General features: G+C 31.8%; 1 protein-coding gene across 6 annotated transcripts in view; it reads right to left on the bottom strand.

Moving 5' to 3' along the window:
• LOC143252734 (integrin alpha-PS1-like) overlaps nucleotides 1-17,302 on the bottom strand; it is a 156,252-nt gene that overhangs the window by 69,924 nt on the left and 69,026 nt on the right. For 3 of the 6 annotated variants that reach the window (XM_076505322.1, XM_076505323.1, XM_076505326.1), the window contains 4 exons: nucleotides 11,536-11,663; nucleotides 3,449-3,528; nucleotides 940-1,122; nucleotides 445-595 (listed from right to left, as the gene is read on the bottom strand). In XM_076505322.1, coding sequence (XP_076361437.1) covers nucleotides 445-595; nucleotides 940-1,122; nucleotides 3,449-3,528; nucleotides 11,536-11,663 — 542 coding nt within the window. Of the gene's footprint in view, nucleotides 1-444; nucleotides 596-939; nucleotides 1,123-3,448; nucleotides 3,529-11,195; nucleotides 11,664-17,302 lie in introns of all 6 variants that reach the window. The other 3 variants (XM_076505324.1, XM_076505327.1, XM_076505325.1) reach the window with 2 other exon arrangements.

Here is a 17,302-nt window from a genome sequence, read left to right as displayed (position 1 = left end):
AATATTCATATATATGTACATAAAAGTTTTCAGCAAGTTTTTAATTTCAATTAATTCTATACAAAATAAAGACATTAATTTTAATCATTTTGTGTGTTTTATTAATAAAAGTCATCACAAACTTTTGGGATTATTATTATTTTTTTTTTTTTTTATAAGGTGTTTACCAACAGTTATAACAAAAGTGTATTTTAGTTTGTACTTAACAATAAAGTTATTAAACTAATTTGTTCCGAGATGCACTTTTACCTGGTAGGTCTAGAGAAAAACCGTTTTAAAGATACTTGATAATGTTACTTTTATATAATATACAAATCTCTAAACCTAAAGCTTTCATAATTAAGATGCATTAATATGCAATAAAATCAGATACAGTTAAATCTCTACCTACATACTTTGCACCTTCATACTAAAACTTCTAACATTATTCAAATAAGTACTTACCAAGGTAGCTATATTTCTTTACTGGTGAAGCTGCATCTACTTCACCTCTATACCAGGTTATATCATCCATAATTCCAAAACGAACATTATTAACAAACAAGGTTCCCTTCCATGTATATGGTCCTGGCGTACCAATTGCTACATTATTGTCCTTCATAAAAAAAATAAGGTCAACATTAAAATGGAGGTTATCTTAAAAAATTTTAAAATGTAAATACTTTCATTTCTTGATTTATTTAGTTTTTATTATTTTATTTTGCAGTTTAAGTTTCACATAAGGAGCAGTTGCTTTGTAAATCTAACCTACAAACCAATACCATCACAAAGACACTAGATCCGTACAGTTTAAGAAACAGAAACCTTGCAAGCTATAAATAATTTAAATTTTTAACATGCAAATAAAGTAGAAATATCATTAAAAAAATAAAATCTGTGAAATAAATGTATACATGAAACACAAACTGGAATTATAATTTAAACTTCTAAAAAATGTACCTCAGTGATGTATGCACTGACTCCAGCTTGACAGTAACCAAACTCCTCATGAGCTTTATCTCTATCTAGATTACGACAAGGACCCCATTCTCGATCATAATCTAAAGATTGATTAAGAGAGTAACAAATTCCTTCTCCCCAACGAAAATCTGGGCCTTTTAGCACATATCGATGAGCACATGTCTGAGAGAAAAAGAGAGTAGAGTTCAAGTTTCACACTTAGCAATTTGCTTTAATGTACATAATATATTATGGAAGGAGACAGAAACAAGTCTGACTGTAGTACTATGCCACATTCTAAGAATTTTTCAAATAGAGCTAAATTTCAAAAAATGTAAATTTCATAAATATACTCTTTCTTCAAGAAAGAAATATCCTTTAACTAGCTTAGACATATTACAAATTCTCCACATAACTATCTTTCTAATGTTTATCAGCCACTTTCAAATACTAGTCAACGAAAGTCCATAAGCAAAAACCAAAATGAAACTTACAACATAGTTTAATCCTTAAATGCTACTATTGAAACATTGGAAGTAACAATAAATAGTAAGACATAAGATAGGTTAACACCCCATTAAAATAGATTTAACACCAAACTTTTCCTCCTATTCTCAGGGTCATAATTAGGCTAACCAAGTACTCTATGCAATAGAAATTTTAAAATGTAAAAATGTAGAGAGCAATGTGTATGACACATGATCAAGGTATCAGAACATACATATCACCAATAAACCAATACCCAAGTCAACAAAATCTACAACATAAGAAATATGAAAGTGAGAAAGTATCTTACATATTTATTGAAATTAGTAACAGCTTAAAAAAATGTTACTTTAAAATACTAACAATAAAGAGCATACTTTGTCAAGAAATGCAAATAATGCATACAAAACACTTCGGAGATCATTATTTAAAATGGTATAATACAACATTGTTAGTGTGTTATAGATTTGAATATACTTTTTGTGGACTTTTTCTACAAAGTCCATCCCAAAAAGGAATAATTTTCAACCCATTGTCTTTATTTATTCTACATCTTAGTCTACTATCTACTTTCTTTATATGAAAGGCTTCTTTTATTTTTCACTCTTTATAGAGATTAACTTGTCACATTCAAGCTGATATTTCCATGTCCTTGACTGATTAACAAGAGTTATGTTTTAAGTATTATATACATACTACAAACAGCTGCTGTTCATTTTATCCTGTATATTCCTTTTTTTACATCCACATGTAACTTTGTATGTAACACTTTTTCAGTGTGTTTAATGTATTTGTTTCCATTGCTAAACAGTTTGAAAGTTCAATATCTATAAATTATTTTCAAGTATGCTTAAACTTTTATTTTATGAAAGTTTATCATTGTGTTATTTTTATAAATTATGTTTCAATGTAAGTTCTTCTAATAACTTCAGAAGGTAATTATTTTTCTTAAAATCATCACATATCCTTCAAATTACCAACTTAGTTTTATATATTCACTACAGGTGGAATCTACAAGTTGCATCATATCAGTTATTTTTTTCCTCTTTATAATTAACTATCCGTAAAACTTTAAATCAATCCATTAATTTTATATATAAAATACAAAGGGAATTCCAAAGAAATTAATAAAAATTAACTACATGTGCACAAAGAAGGATCAGAATGTCTTTTCCATGACCTTTTATAGAGTGCCATTCAACAAAACATTTTGTATTTGATGTAAGAGTTGTCATCTATACTGTTTCAGTGTAAATTTGTAGTAGTCTAGAGTAAATAACAAAATATATGCAGAGAGTGAAAAACAAATTGAAAACATGCATTTCAGAGGTTTTAAGTTTATACAAATGCAACATGCAAACTGTGAGGTGGACAAACATATTTTTATTCTTCACATGAACAACACCTTACACTCCAACTTGTCTATATATATTTTTATGGCAGTAATTTAAGTCATATCTTAAGTACAAATACTTTTGTTTATAAAAAAAAAAAAGTACGACAGATAAAGGTTTTGCCACATTTAATGTTGATGGAAAGATGTAAATTTAGAATTATAGTCAACATTGACCTAGCTGTTTAATTCATATTATGTTAAAGTTCAACAACACAAGAAAAATTAAATTTTTAATAACTGAAGGCAATGAAAGATATTTAAATATATATATCTATAATGCTCATATACAAACGGATTATCTTAAGATGCAACTGTATCATTTTTTGTGTGATCCATTCTTTTCCTCATATTCATCATGCAAGTTCCTGTAGTTTGTATTTAAGAATGTGGCCAGAGTTAACACTCTACAGCACATCCTTCTCTGAGCATGACTGTTATTACATGTATTGCCATAAAACAATTACACACTAGACTTTTATGAGCCAACTACAAATCCATGTATCACTAAAATCACAATTGAAAAGAATGTAACACTTGGTCAGTAAGGTCGAAACTTTAAAAAAAAAAAATGTATTTATAGAAGTGAAACACTCTCCACTGCAAAAACTGTTTTATGCCAACACATACCATGACATAGCCACCAGGTTTTTGACTTGTAACTGTGACACCAAGCCACTGTCCATTTCTATCAACATCACTGAATGGAACTAGAAAACAAAACAATATCAAAATGGCACAAGTGAATATTAGTTTTCTTGAAACATTACACACTATACACAAAAACTGCAATCTTAACACTTACTCATATTCACAAAACTATTGATTGCTATTAAAATTTATATGAGGCAGTTTTACTTAATAGTATAATATAAAGGCAAAGCCCTTGTTAACAAAAGTGGGTAAAACTTAACTTGTACCACAGTTTGTTATTATTTGAAGAGCAATGTTCTCAAACCTTATCACACACAAATTATCAAAGTACCTTTTCTTTAAATATTCACTACACTGAGTCAAAATCATCTTCCAAAAACAGAAATATATTGCTGATTCAGGTTATAGATGTTTCTTTTCAAAAACATACCAGTCTACATTTTTGAACAGCATAAAAATTAGTATTTAAGTATACAAAATGCCAGTAAGTTAAAACAGTGTTTCTGGGCCCATGGTACATGTATCTCAGGAAGGTGCGTGCATTTTTCTTATAGCAAAGCCACATGGGGCTATCTGTTGAGCCCACCAAGGGGAATTGAACCCCTGATTTTAGCATTGTAAATCTGCAGACTTATCACTGAACAAGTGGGGCAGATCTCAGGAAGGTATGCAAGAAGCTTTGAAAATCTGGAGGGCAGAATTAGTTAATTACCATTGTATTTTACTAGCCAGCACTCAGTGCTTGTGTATCATTGAGTTACCTTAAAATTATTTCCTTTATGTTTTTATTATTTCTAACTCCTCTTAAGTGTTTTTAACACATTATATGCATATAGAGCACACTAGTTCAAAGGTGAGACTGGGGTTACATGATATGAAAAAAGTTGAAAACCACTAAGCTAAAGTATATCTCAAATGACTTCAGCCAACAGTAATGAGATATATTAAAATGTGAATTTGAAACATTTCTCTTTGTTTTATGGTTAGAAAAAAATAAAGTTTATACTTGACACATGAATGCTGTTTATCTATTTATTTCAGTTATATCTAAAAATTTCTGAACATTCTAGTGGTCCACAGCTATCATAAAATACATATATTTCTTATTAGTAGCATCCTCCAAAAATGTAATATTAAATTCTTTCAATTCATATTGAGGTTTTAATTTGGATCCTAAATTTTACTTATATACTTGTGGCTAGTTTACTTTTTTTTTTTCTCTGTGGATTCAGACATCTCCCCATTTGTGTCATCAAAGTTCAGAATATCTCAACAGTTACACTGGGAGTCAATCACTCTGAACTGTTGCATAGTAATAAGGCTGCATCCCTGGCAGAACTACTTCAGGCTTTTTAATCCTTACAACTTAACAAGGAAGTAATTGTCTCAGCTAATAGTGATAAATCATCAATCAAAAGACATGATGATTCTAATACCCAAACAACATTACATGAAATCTCTAGAACTTCCTTCACAAAATTATTTACTAGAATACGTGCTGAGAATGCTATGCTGAGGCACATTGTAAGGTATAAATTTTGCAAGTCATTGTTATATGCATTTAAGGTTTTGGGGGGTATTGCATAAACAAGGTATGAATTCTATGCAGTATATTGCTCTCTTTCCTACCAGTTCAAAGTGGCAATGGAACTCTACTTTAACAGCATCCCAACTAAGAGCTGATCAGGTTCCAGGTATACATACCATGGAATCCACTGCTAAAAATGTCCATGCTGTCTAATTTGACCCTGGAACCAGGAATTCCAGAAGCAAAAAAACAACAAAATAATTTAATAAAATAATCTGTATCTTTCTTCACTGAACCTCTGGATGATACAGGAAAACTTGGTTTCACCTCATCACTTCTTTCCAAATAAAACAAAGGCAACTACCTGTTGTTATGTCATCCAGTATGAATGACTAGAGGCAGTTAAAACTAATTCTGATTAATTTATAAAGGGTAGGAGCAGATGTGTATTATATAAATTTTAGATTAAAAGAAAGAAAAACTTAATCACTGTAGACCATGTGACACAGTACATTTGTTATTCAACAAAAATGTATATAGCTACCATGGGATCATACACATTTGCATACTTCGCCTTTTGGCTAATCCCCTCCAGCACACCAACTAATTAACATAAATTATCCATACACTGTAGTTTACTTCTTTCCACTGCTAAAGCGCCCAGTATGATTTCAGGAACTATAGATATTAACCTATATAGTTTAATGTATAAACCATCCTAAGTGGTTTTAGCTTGACTCTGGTTTCATTCTTTATGGCTGTACTGATCTGTTTGAAGATTATTGTAGCTAGCAATTAGAGGTAGACCAGGCTAGTGAGTGTAAAGAGCATGAAGCTCTTGGACACTAGCATCTTATGTTAAACAAAGAAATTCTTTGAATCAATCAGGGATCTGGTGATTTCATCTCTGGCATAAATTTTGCCAGATCGTAGAACATCATTTAGGCATATATATGAAGAGAGAGAGAGAAAAATACTGTAGGAGAAATAAACAAAACAAATTAACTACTACTTCCACAGTAAATAGATCCTGGTTAGTGTCATCATACCTTTATCTCCTTCAAGTTTGTCTGCAATATTTTAAAATTCAAAATGAACGAAGAACATAGTTACCTGATTATTTTAATAAGATACTCGCAGATAATGATGTGCAAGATCAGGTGTTGTGGAATGAAACAAACAAGACAGATTGCAATAAAGACAGATGAAAAAAAGAAAAGTGAAACCATAACCACTCATACTAACTGGAATGTTTATTGTCATGTGGTAAATTACAACAAAATAAACTGCATTTGAATGAAAAATAATGTTGTATTATGTATATAAAAAAAGACGAATTGTCTTTACTTGAAAATAAACTAAAAACTGTTTAGCTGACTAATCAGAATATAAATACTGGGAGGCAGCTTTACTCCATGCAACAACCACAAAGGAATTCCACATAAATGTAGTAATGCAAAACTCAATCTAACTATTCCACAAACAAGTTGATAGCCTCCTTGACTGTTAAATTAGCAATTGCACTTAACTAGAATTTCTCAGCCCCAAAGTAGAAATATTCTTACAATTCTATAAATATGGAAGATATACCATATGAGAGTAAGTATATGCAAAACAGTAATATTGAAATAGTCACAATTTGTTATAAATCACAATATTTGTTACACTGTAAAAAATTACTCCATAACTGAACTAGCACAAAATTAAATGCATAGGGAGATAAGCTTGCTAGCCTCATACAATTACCTACCTGTCTTTATGCCCCAACAGTTTTTTTTAATCTGTCAAAAAATTATCAACCACTATAAAAAAAAAACACTTGATTTCACATCTTCCTTGCTTCAAGTTATTAATGGGAAGTTGTTTCTGTATTAAAATGAAACATGCAAAGGGACTTGCAAGTCTTTATTGTAAAAATAATTTGAATAAGCTATTAAGTCTTATTACACGATAATTCATTGTTCAGATTTAAAAGTTTATAAGGCCAAATAACCTGGAATGAAATAAAATCTGTTTACTTCTTTGATTTTTACCCTAAATAACCCAGAAGCAGGTCACACATCCCATGATATTCTATAACCTTTACTCCTTCCCCAAGGGAAAAAGAAAACAACAATACTCTCTCTCTCTTATGGTTATTTAGGTATTTGTCTTCGTATGCCCAGGAGGGTCAGGTTTTGTTGACCTCTTCCTCTTTCCTTTGTATTGGTTTCAGCAACTGTCAAGTGTATTTATAAATTTTACACAAGTGCCAGAGTAACCCACACTTACTCAGAAATCTATCAGGGCAATGTCCATGTACTATCTACATATACACTTGGGGCAAATACATCATTTCTCTTAATAGTTCCATAACAATTTGCACTATTATTAGATAGATATTAACCATAAAACATTCACACAAGTCCCTTTCAAATGTTTGTTAGTTAATCCCTAAACTAATATAGAGTCTAGTTTATAGGTGGCCTTTTTGTTTTATTCAGTACCTGTCTAGTTCATTTACTAGTTTTTTTTCTCTAATTTTTGTCAAAATAATTTATTATACAATGTAGGAGTCTACCTGCTATTGTTGCTATGTGTGCATATTTATGCACGAATTCTGATGAGGTAGTTCTGGGTACTTTATGAGCTGTTGTAAGTAGTGTATTTTGTATTGTTTGTAATAGTTTTTACTTGCATAGTCAATTACAGGTCTGATGTATGTTTCATATTTTAAAATGTTGTCTGCTGTTGCTCCACTATTTTTAGACTCCTAACATAATTTGTTCTTTGCAAAATTTGTTTTAATATTATTTATGTGCTTTATCTGTGTTAATTTAGAGTCGAATGTTAGTCCAAAGAATTTTGTTTTTTCAGATGTAGCAATCTGAAGGAGTACTTCATTCATATAGATCTCCGTGCTTTTTTGTGTTTAGTTAACTTTGTGAATACTACTAGATGTATTTCAGTTGTGTTAATTTGATTATATATATATATATATATATTTTACAATATTCCCTTATTCTATTTAATTATGGTTGTATATTTGTATTGGTGCACTTTTCCAGACTGCCACATCGTCAGAGAACTGAAAAGTATCCATGATTTGAATCTTTCAGAGGCATATTGTTCACGTACATGACGAATAGGATATGGCTAACCACCTATCCTTAACGGACGCCTGTTTCTGGAGTAAAACACACTGAGAAGGTCCCTTCAACATTACGTTGGTTCTGCATATTATGTTTTCCAGAAAGTTTGACAGCCAGCGACTAATTCCCCGCGGTAGTCCCATTTTTTTCATTTGGAACCGGAGACCATTAAGCCATCGTGTCGAAAGCCTTCTCAATGTCGAGAAAGCAAGCGACAGTACATTCTCGTTTGTTAAAGCTATCTACTATTGCTTCTGTTAGTCTAATTGTTTTTTTTATTTGTTTTTGAATTTCGCGCAAAGCTACTCAAGGACTATCTGCGCTAGTCGTCCCTAATTTAGCAGTTTAAGACTAGAGGAAAGGCAGCTAGTCATCACCATCAACCGCCAACTCTTGGGATACTCTTTTACCAAAGAATAGTGGGATTGATCGTCACATTATAATGCCCCCATGGCTGAAATGGCAAGCATGTTTGGTGCGACGGGGATTCGAACCCACGACCCTTAGATTACGAGTCGAACGCCTTAATCCACCTGGACATGCCGGGCCGTTAGTTCGGCTGAATTTTCTGCAACCGTTTTGTTATTCTGGTAATCGTGATGTTATCTCCAGAAATCTGGAGAGTCTGTTACTAATCATTTGCTCAAGAATTATAATTACACAGCTCGTCAGGCTGACCGGTCGGTAGCTATATAGGTTATTAGCTGGTTTTCCTTCTTTTTGAATATTAACACATTTGCATGCTTCCAAGAAACTGGGATATAACCAGAGTATAATGATAAATTAAAAATTGCAATTAGATGTTCAAATAATGTTGGAAAGTCTTTTTTTTAAAAAAAGGAGGATGGCTTGTATGCCGTCTTTTCTTGGAGATTTGTTTTTAGTCTTTGTTATTGCTTCTATGAGTTATTGTACGGGAATTGTGTTTCTTAGCATTGTATTTGTGTTGTTGATTTAACAGTTATTTAAGTTGACTGCGAAGAGTGATTCAAACAGTTCAATTTTATCCTTAAGTCAGTTTTAAGATAAATTAAGTCTGGGTCATTGTATGTTTCGAAGATGTTTTCCTTTGTTTATATGTGTTGTGGTGTTATTGTGTTCTAGCGGTGGACATTCTCTTATTGCTGCGTCTCCATTTGAGTGTCTTTTTAAGTGTATCCAAAACTGTTTTGGATCAAAAACAATACTTGATAAGTGCCAGTTTTGTTTTAAATTTCGCGCAAAGCTACACTAAGGTCATCTGCGCTAGCGGTCCCAAATTTCGAAGCGAAAGACTCGAGGCAATGCAGCTAGCTAGTCATCATGTCCCAACGCCACCTCTTGAGTTTATCTGAATGATAAGCTATCTGTGACATTCATATATTACATCAACATATTTAAGTTTCACTATAGCAACTCAACTATGCCAAAGCAAAATATGTAAACAACAAATAAGTCAATTTTAGTAATACTTGAGAAACTACCAAAATAATTAGGCTAAATTCTATTAAGTCACATAATTGTTGTTTGACAATACAATTTACCACTTACAAATTAATTTAAATATTGATTGACAGATTATATCAAAGAATGCCAATTATTAATTGATGGATAAAATTCGTTACTGCATAATAATTGACGCTACTTTTCGTCACGCTAGCGTATGTCTCCACAAGTCATCAAATATAACCGTTCGTGTGAACGTCCTTTTACTCATTCTCTAAGAGGAAAACCTACACACTGGATAAGTGGAGGAAAAATATCATTGATTCATTCCAGCTACTGGTGGAAATAATTTATATCGACATAGCTCTGAAGAGTGGGGAACGAGGAATGGACTTCTTATAACTTTGCTTAAATTTATAGTATTGGTAACTTACAGCCACGCTTGATTTTAAACTCAACAAAAAAAAGTTTAGAAGTAGACCAGTAACATGTCACATCACATTCCCATACAACTGAAAAAGGATGCAAGTTTGTAAGTTAAAATTATTACTAAAAGAACAGATTTTACAGATCCCTTAAGTAATTTTTATACGCATTACGGTATCCAGCGTATAATTTACGCTAAAGTTGCAGTCCTTGGTAATTTGAATAACGTGATTCGTTATCTATATTCAATTTTTAAATTTATTTTTATATAATTTTTGCATCATATACCAATACTTTGCAGTTGTAAACGTAATAGTCTATTAATTTAGTGTTACTATTAAGACCTCCCTCTCGAAATTTAAGACAAATAAGAAACCTAAATACAAAAAAGATCGAAGAATAATAAGATCGATTCGTAATAAGTTTTCTAATTGCTAGCACGTAGCTTAACTTTCCTTGATTGAGAGAAAGAGAAAATTCATGACCTCAATAACTTAGGCCGTTATTATCCGGTTCTCTTTAGTGTCCGCTGTCTTAATAAAGGGTGTCCTAAAATTAATATGCCAAAAAGAAAGTTGAATAACTATTATTTGAGATAACAAAATTAAAAAACTTCTGAAGGCATGAAAGTTTTATTTAAGTTAATTATTTTTATTGCTTACCTAGTTTATTATTATTTATGAATGTGTTTCATTTCAGACTTTAGAAATAAGCCGTTTTTGAGTAAAATGACAATTCTTGAAGAGTTCTCCCGATTTAACTCCTTTTGATCTTTAAATTTTTTTAAAACAAACGTCTACTATAACAAACCAAGGAATCCTGAGGAACTAAAACTTAGTGTTAACCCCTACAACTGTGTTAAAAAAAGTGTTCTCAGAATGTGTTTGCGCAAAATTCAAAACAAAAAGCTACACGAGGTGTATATGCACTAGCTGTTCGTAATTTAACAGCGTGAGACTAGAGGGAAGGCAGCTAGTCATCACCACCCCACCGCCAACTCTTGTACCATTCTTTTACTAACAAAGAGTAGGATTGACCGTCCCATTATAACGCTCCCATGGCTGAAAATGCAACGGAGATTCGAACCTGCGACCCTCAAGTTACGCGTCAAGTACCTTAACCACCTGACCATGCCGAGCCTCTCGGAATATGAACGGAGAATTAGATTGACTAATCACACAAAAGTTTATTAATTCAATGAAGTAAAACTTACAACTCTTCAGAAGATATTTCATTTTTGGTTTGAGTGTTGTCTCAAACAGTAAATGTTTTTCCACTTTCTATTTCGTATAGGCAATTTGGAACATCCGGTATTATAAATGTACGCTTGAAATGTTAAATTCTGGGCTATACTGTTTGCATAATCCACTATAAATTCTCAGTCAATTGCAGCAACAGAAACAAAGAAAGGTTTTGGTATAGTGATCATAAACAACACGTACGTTACTAGATTTAACAATATCGTTTCCAAAAAATACAGTTCTTTTTAATAATAATGCACTTAACAAAACAGCTAAACAAATTTTGTTACTGGATTACTACATCGACGTTACCGTCATTAGGTTCAACATTAATTTGACTACAGTCTTTCCTGTACGTCGTCAAGTTGCATTTATATAGAGCTCCTGAACGGTTTGTTCCTGGTTGATTCGTCTGTGCAAGGGGTGCTCCAACAAGCAACCTAAAGATAATATGAAAACAGTTTATTCTATGCATACCACGTGAAACTACTGACTTAATTAAGGAATATTAATTTTGGGGTGTTCATCGAATAATAACCAAGTTTATAAAACATATAACTTCTAAAACTTAAAAGGAAAAAATTTAACGGTGCTCCTTTAGTAAAATATAACGGTACTGTAAAACATAAGTACACACACACACACTTGTTTTCTCAGAATTCGTAAGTGCATACTGGAGATTTTATACAAATCCTGATGAAGCTGCAATGGCGAAACTTAGGTCGAAGTATTAAAAAACAGTAAGGAATATTTAATTATATAAAAAGTACAAGTTGTCTGTAACTTTTATTGTCAAAGCTATCACTTATTTGTTTAAAGTACTGCACACGAAAAAGTGTGTATAAAACACGTGCTTCTAGGAGCTACATAATATTTTAAATATATCGGTAAACATCTAATACGTTTATACTACTTGTATAAGAGATCATTGTGCGATTTTAACACAGCAAATAGGACGCGTGTTGTCTCTGATAGACCTCTAAACTTTCGATCTGGCGAAAAGTACTCTAAATCATGAGATACCACAAATTATTCCCTGCACTTTAAACTGTGGTTGCGTTATAAAAATGATAGTCAATTCCTTAGTATAGATAGTAGGTGGTAAGATGCTCCTTACAGACTGCCTTCCTTCTAGTCAGTAGTTAATAATTAGAAACGATATAAAGTCTGTATACTCTTCTTGTTGCAAAGATTTTCACTGGTTGTTTTGAAGCCTAGATCTTGATTAACCAAATCAGTTGTGAGGCCGACTTTAAAATCTTCTTTAAACCCCGTAAAAAGGCTCGGTTTCTCTTGACCATTTCCGTCGCAAGTATAGAGAAACTACACATATAATAATAAAAGAGCCGAAAAGGAAAAATTTTTATGTGCCTCACACCAGGAGAGGGAGGGCAAGAAAACCGAGTGTTGTGCTATAAAAATGTGTATAGTTCTTAAAGAATTTAATATACAAAATAAAATATACGTATTAATATTAACATGAAATATTTTATTTGTTCAAAATCTTTGAAAAAACGTGGTTTCCTTACCTTCCCCCTGATTAACTGTCACAACCATTAATACAGACATAGTTACTCTTCCATCTGGTACAAGTTACGGCCAATAAATTCATGCCATAAGTCAGTTTTAAGATAGATTAAGAAATAAAAGCGTAGAACAAAGTAATAACAACAACAACCTTAATTGACGTAAGTTGCTCTTTTAATAAACTGCATTGTGAATTTATGTAATTATTCATTTGGAATGTATGGTATTTAGTCATTTGGAATGTATGGTATTGGCCTTACATACCTGGTGCTGCTATAATCATTCGAAACTTAAAACGTTGATAACATTAAGTTCTTTTTATCCAGATGTTTGGGGTTCTGATTAGAGACACGTATGTAACGCGTAGATTGAAAATTTTTGAAGGAAAAATCTAAGAAAATATTTCTAAAATAAACTATAAATGTATCGATGCGAAACATAAGTTTGAAAGTTATGTTTTTGTATATAAAAGAGATAGCCTTTTTCAATATCTTGAGCCAATTCATTGAATTCAAGTCTTTCTCATTGCTTCTTGTCACAGCTCCTGGCTTCACTAAATATTTCATTTGAATAAAATATAGAAAACAAATATATTAGCATTACTACATGCCCTTTGCTTTGGCAAAGACTTATGGTACTTTTAGCTTATTAAAATTTGCGCGAAGCTACTTAGGAACTATCTTAACTAGACGTCCGTAACTTTTAACTGAGAGTATAGAAGGTGTACAGCTATTTCATACCGCCAAATTTTCGGTTACTCTTTACCAATGATTAGTAAAAATATCCATTACATTATCGCGCCGCCACAGTTGAAAGGGCAAAAATATTGACGACGGATTATACATAGGATATAATTTAATTTAACACAATGATACCTGAAAATGTTTATTACAAAATATAAATAAATCCTCTATAATGTCAATCTTCTGTACATAATTAACTGCGATTACAAAATAAAGAAATCCTCTACAATGTCATTCTTCCGTACACGATTAGTAATACTAAGTATAAACAAAATGTTCCACAATTTTCATTTTCCCTACATGTTTAGCACTAATTAAATATAAAAAATGTTCCACAATTTTCATTTTTCCATATACAGTTAGCGCTGATTATTAAGTATAACCAAATGTTTAACAACTGCCCATTTTTTGTACATAGTAAGCATCAACTCATTTTGAAGAGTGCATGCAACTTTGAGTACACTTAAATTCCAACACATACTGTAACTTCTTGAATCGTTTTCCGTGGACAGGCTACAGATATGGTACCACTCAATGTGTTAGTACCCAAAATATATCTTGCATTTAGCTTTAAGTAGACATAAAACAAAAAATATTTAAACATATGGCATCCATAAAATCTACCTTTCCTGAGAACACATTTATGTTTCAATGAATTAAAGTAAAAATTAATACAAGTTTGTAATAATAATGCAAGTAGTTATATCTTGTTCCACCAAAATGTTCTAACTTCTAAATTTTCAAAGAACATAACTGGAGTTCTGAGGCAACTTGTATCTTAATAATACAAAATGCTCTGAAACATTATCTTACTAAATAATTACCCATGTAATTTACCCAACTATTAAACTTAATGTCCACGTGTTCCCAAATAACTGTTTATTTTCTTTAACCTCTAAATGATCATGGTCGTAATTTTTGTTTTTGAAGAGTTCTCAGGATTAAAATTAAGATTATTTTTTGTTTTCGTATTACAGTACTTAATGTAGTTATAGTGAAATTTTGTGGTGTCTGATTAATAAAGATGGTTAAAACTAATTAATGGATTACATGGTGGTTTTGGTTAATATTCATATTGGCCAGGGATGGCCAGGTGGTTAAGGCACTCTACTCGTAATCTGAGGATCTCGAGTTCGAATCCCCGTCACACCAAACATCCTCGCCCTTTCAGCCGTGGGGCGTTATAAAATGATGGTCAATCCCACTATTCGTTGATAACAGAGTAACCCAGAAGTTGGCGATGGGTGGTGGTGATGACAAGCTGTCTTCCCTCTAGTCTTACACTGCTAAAATAGGGACGGCTAGCGCAGACAGCTTTCGTGTAGTTTTGCGCGAAATTCAAAAGAAACGAAAACGAAAACAAAAAAATATTCAAATTATTCTAAATATTAACTAATTAATATTGTACATTTTGATCATTAATTTGTCTTTGTCTTCAGGTGTATAGTCCTGGATTTGAATAACGTTCCTAAGGTCTCGTGTTCAAATATAGATAAACAATCCTTCACAGAATGTATATGCGGTATCCGGTGCACATGCTAGGGAAAGACAAGGTCTCTCTGAGAAATTGTTAAATCACGATATATCTCAAAATCATTTGTTTATCAAACTAATATTTATACTACCAACAAAGGATTTTTGTATTGCTTGAAAATTAATCAGAAACCTTATGACACAAAAATAATTACGCTTTTAAATGTACACGGCGAAAGAAATGATTTATTATATTAAAAATCATTATGAATGAAAATGTCGAGGCCAAAACAAACGCCAAAAAGTTTAGGGACATTTTTTAACTCATTCATTGTCACCTTTATAAATAGCCTTGCCCAGTGCATAGGTTTATTTTTAGATACACAGAAAAACTGATTATGTCGTGTAATTAATTTATATCTCGTTTATTGCTTCTAATATCAGTAATTATTTTACAGATAATTGTCTGAAATATTTTGCACGCGATTATGTTATCTCATTGTAAGAAATGCTAAGAAGATTAGGACTAAAACCAAGCTGTACATCATATACTTGCCCATAATCATAAGGAATTAGTGTTTTATACACACAGATTAAACCAATAACTGAACAGATTTAGGAATTTGTAGACTAAAATACGTATTTTCTATCACAAACTGGTATTTTTTTACCATTTTTATTTATAAGAATTTTAAACGTCAATTTCATACCCACGTTATTAACCATTAAATCAGTAATATTGTAAAATAAGAACTGGTGCTAAGCGTTCCGAAATAGATTTGTCTGTTAGCTCAGGAACAATAATAGTCAATACGTAAAAGAGACATTGTACAAAAATAATTTGAATAAAGTTAATTAAACTAAACTTTAACGGTTTTTACTTGTACAATAACTTATTTGTAAAGTTTGGAAAAATAAATTTAAAAAATTTAAAAACTACATGATTCGGTAGAAATTATTCCACCATTTTCAGGTTCATATTCCAGAAGATGGTAGAATTATTTCCACCTAAACATGAAGAGTTCTTGAAGTTTTATAAATTAATTTTTGTAAATTTATGAAATATTCTTGTGAAAGTAAAAAGATGTTGATGTCTCATTTAATTAATTTCATTTGAAACAATAATATTACTAAAGTTTACTCAAAACAGAAATAAACTCCAGGAACCAGAAGAGTTTAAGGCATTACAAAAGCACTATTATTACTAGTAACAGTGGAAGGTATAGTAACTTATCCTTACAATGTCAGTCACTGTCCTTTGAAGTGTAAAAAGCTTTCAAAATGATATGGACGACGCATGGTTACGTGTCTCTTTTTTGGATTTCGCACAAAGTTACACGAGGGCTATCTGCGCTAGCTATCTTTAATTTAGCAGTGTAAGACTAGAGGGAAAGCAGCTAGTTACCATCACTAACCGCCAACTGTGGGGCTACTATTTTACTAACGAATACTGGGAATGACCCTCACATTATAACGACCTCACGACTGAAAGGGCGAGTATATTTGGTGGAACAGGGAATCGAACCCGCAACCCTGAGATTACTAGTTAAGGCCCTAACCACCTGGTCATGCTAGATCCTGGGTTATGAGTCACTCGTATTAACTTGTAAGCTTATTTACATTTCAAGATGCACAAACGCTGAAATAAGCAATGCACAAGTATTTTAATGCCAGTCTCTTGATGTATTTACTAAATGTCTAATAACCTGTTTAAGATATTTTAACGCACTGTTTTATAAGATAAACACAAATAGTTCTTCCTTTTCAGAATAAACATAAATATACCTCAATCTGACACGAGAAAAAAAAATACAATATTGTGATGGTTGTAGAATATTCACATATGAATTATAACACTGCACTACTATCGTGATATTTCTGTAAATAATGACTCTCGTGAAAGACGGCCGGAACAGAGAGTTGAAACAGTTACTTCAAAATAACTTGTTTCTGTGCTTCACATTCATCATACTAACATTCAAGTAGCTGTGCACATCCCTCCAACTGACAGTTGTTACTTTCATTGTTTTAATACATTTTAGTATATGGTGTTATAAATATTACGCACATGTACGCTGGAAGGTCACGAGTATGAAAACCTGCAACAAGCTCGTAATAAGTGAACTGAGAAACTTTGCTTTAAACTATCATAGACTTGAGCACAGAAGCGAAATCCATATGATCATTATCGTATTTATTACAATAACATTTTAAACCTTAAAGACCTTGTATTTCAGTTTGTTTCAATACATTGTAAGGTCTATTTGTCGAATAATTTATATTTCATAACAAGCAAGAATAAATTTGATCGGCAGGTGCACTTATGTATTTCATGT

The sequence above is a fragment of the Tachypleus tridentatus genome, chromosome 6, assembly GCF_004210375.1.
Source record: "Tachypleus tridentatus isolate NWPU-2018 chromosome 6, ASM421037v1, whole genome shotgun sequence".
In the NCBI taxonomy this organism is placed as follows: Eukaryota; Metazoa; Arthropoda; class Merostomata; order Xiphosura; family Limulidae; genus Tachypleus; species Tachypleus tridentatus.
This window is presented reverse-complemented; position numbering and strand designations above follow the sequence as displayed.